The 2,500-nt window shown below is 40.0% G+C and overlaps 1 protein-coding gene across 1 annotated transcript in view; it reads right to left on the bottom strand.

The window, feature by feature from the left end:
- The window catches only part of LOC137635849 (uncharacterized), a 5,313-nt gene that overhangs the window by 671 nt on the left and 2,142 nt on the right, over nt 1–2,500 (bottom strand). The window contains exon 2 of the mRNA XM_068368288.1: nt 1–2,429. This exon is cut by the window's left edge and continues 671 nt beyond it. Coding sequence (XP_068224389.1) covers nt 1–2,429 — 2,429 coding nt within the window. The remainder of the gene's footprint in view (nt 2,430–2,500) is intronic.

The following is a 2,500-nucleotide window of genomic DNA, read 5'->3' as shown; positions in this document are numbered from 1 at the left end:
AAGGTTATTAGGCTGATTTTTCTTGGTAAGATCTGTAAGACAGGACGCGATGGTAGAGTAATTTGGAATGAATTTGCGATAATAACCGCATAATCCCAAAAATGAACGCAATTCCTTCTTGGTCCTCGGATGTTTTGCACCAACGATTTTCTCCACTTTGTCTTTAATAGGCCACATTTTATTACCGCCTACAAAGTGTCCCAAATATTCAATTGAATACATGCCAAAGAAACATTTAGTAGGTTTAGCAGTTAGTCCAGATTTTTTTAGTCTACTCAAAACTTCTTCCAAAAGATACAAATGCTCTTCCCAAGTTTTTGAATGAATTATCAAATCATCTAGAAAAAAACTCACACCCTCTAAACCTGCAAATAAACTTCTCATCATCTTATTGAAAGTGGCTGGGGCATTCACAAGTCCAAATGGAAGCACTTTAAACTGGTACAGTCCTAAATCTGTTTGAAATGCAGTATACTGTTTACTATCCTCATCCAAAGGAATTTGCCAATATCCGCGGGATAAATCCATCTTAGAGAAATATATACTTCCAGTTAAGCTGGCAAATATCTGCTCAGGGTCACACATAGGCTCACTATCAAAAATAGTTAAGGCGTTCAACCTTCTAAAATCTAGACAAATTCGCTTTGAGTTATCAGGTTTCGAAACTACTACCATAGGGGCTGAATATGGAGAACTTGAAGGCTCAATAATATCCAAAACTTTCATAGATTCTATTTCTGAATTCACATCTCTGCGTAAAGCATAGGGAATTTTGTAGGGTTTTACTTTAACAATTTCTTCTCTTACCAACCTGATTTGGTGTTTGATCACGTGAGTGCGCCCGGGAATGTCCGACATTACCTCTCTGTAGCGGCTAAGGAGAGCTTCCAGATTCTGCTTTTGATTTTCCTGCAATTCCTTATTCAGATTGGCTTGTTCCCAAGTAGGTGAAGGTCCAATATCAGGCACTAGTAGGGGTGAGAAATCTTCCTGTGGATCCTCCTCGACCACTGCAATTGTACCTCCACTTTCTCGAACTTCTACAGAAGTTTTATTCCTAGGAATGTAAGCTTTAAGCAAGTTAGCATGATAAAGTTTCCTTTTCCCATTTATTTGAATTTCATAATCCATCTTCCCCCTCACACCAACAACAGGAAAAGGACCCTTCCACTGAAGTAACAATTTATTATTAGCCTTGGGTAATAGTAAGAGAACTTCACTGCCAATTTTAAATGTTCTATTTTTAGCCTTTTTATCATAAAAGAATTTATATTTACCTTGCGACTTCCTCAATTCCTCTTGGGCCAACTTACAAGTTTCTTCTAATTTTTCTCGAAGGTTGAATACATAATCGTAAGTAGTTCTTACCTCTTCCTCATTTCTCTCCTTATCCCACAAATCTCTCAGAATAGCTAAAGGGCCACGCACCGTTCGCCCGTATAATAATTCAAAAGGGGAAAACCCCATGCTTGCTTGTGGAGATTCTCGGTATGCAAAGAGAACTGCCGGCAGGTATCTATCCCAAGTAGTAGGTTGTTCAGCACACATCTTTTTAATCATAGATTTCAACGTCCCGTTGAACTTTTCAACTAGCCCATTCGCCATCGCATGATAAGGGGTTGTAGGAAGATGCTTGATTGACAAAAGACCCCTAACTTCGTCCATCATCTGCGATGTAAATTGACTGCCTCTATCAGTCACCATTTCTTCAGGAATCCCAACTCTGGAAAAGAAACTCAACAAGGCATCAGCTACACGCTCAGTTTCGATAGATGGTAAGGCTAATGCTTCAGGGTATCTGGTTGCATAATCAACCATGGTCAGGATATATTTGTTACCAGAACTACTTCTTGGCAAAATAGGTCCTATCAAGTCAACAGCAACACGTTTAAAAGGAGTGTCAATGAGCGGTACCTCTCCCAAAGGTACCTTTCCAACTTTTCCTTTAGGATAAGTTTTCTGACAAATGTCACACGACTGACAGAATCTCTTTACTGCTGCCCCAATACCTGGCCAGTAAAACTCTTGCCTTATTCTACCTAAGGTCTTCTCAGCACCCAAATGACCTCCAAGTATTCCTTCATGTGCCATGCTCATCACACCCTCTCGAAGCTTAAATGGTAATACTAGTTGCTTGTGTTCAATACCTCTGTCTGAATATATTCTGAACAATAATCCTCTCTCCAAAACTGCCTTACCTTTTCCATCTCTAGTAATAGCTTTACCAGTTCTTGCATCATCTCGCAGAGATCTTAAGCTTGGATCCTCTTCTTGCTCTTTCTGAATTTCCTTTGAATCCATGTCCCAAGAAATCTTAGAGTCTGACGTTTTCAGCTTTTGGAATGCAGATTTAGATGTCTTTGCCCCAGCTCTCGTTAATACGGCACCGGAAGTGGGTTCCTCCAACCTTGTTGCTCCAGGGATGTTACCTATAATGAGATCATAAAGAGGGTCCTCCATGCACACAGCAAGGGTAGTACCCGTGAAAAATGGCGATTGA

This window comes from Palaemon carinicauda, unplaced genomic scaffold, assembly GCF_036898095.1.
Source record: "Palaemon carinicauda isolate YSFRI2023 unplaced genomic scaffold, ASM3689809v2 scaffold1841, whole genome shotgun sequence".
NCBI classification, from domain to species: domain Eukaryota; kingdom Metazoa; phylum Arthropoda; class Malacostraca; order Decapoda; family Palaemonidae; genus Palaemon; species Palaemon carinicauda.
The sequence above is the reverse complement of the archived record's forward strand: the minus strand, read 5'-3'. Positions and strand labels throughout refer to the sequence as shown.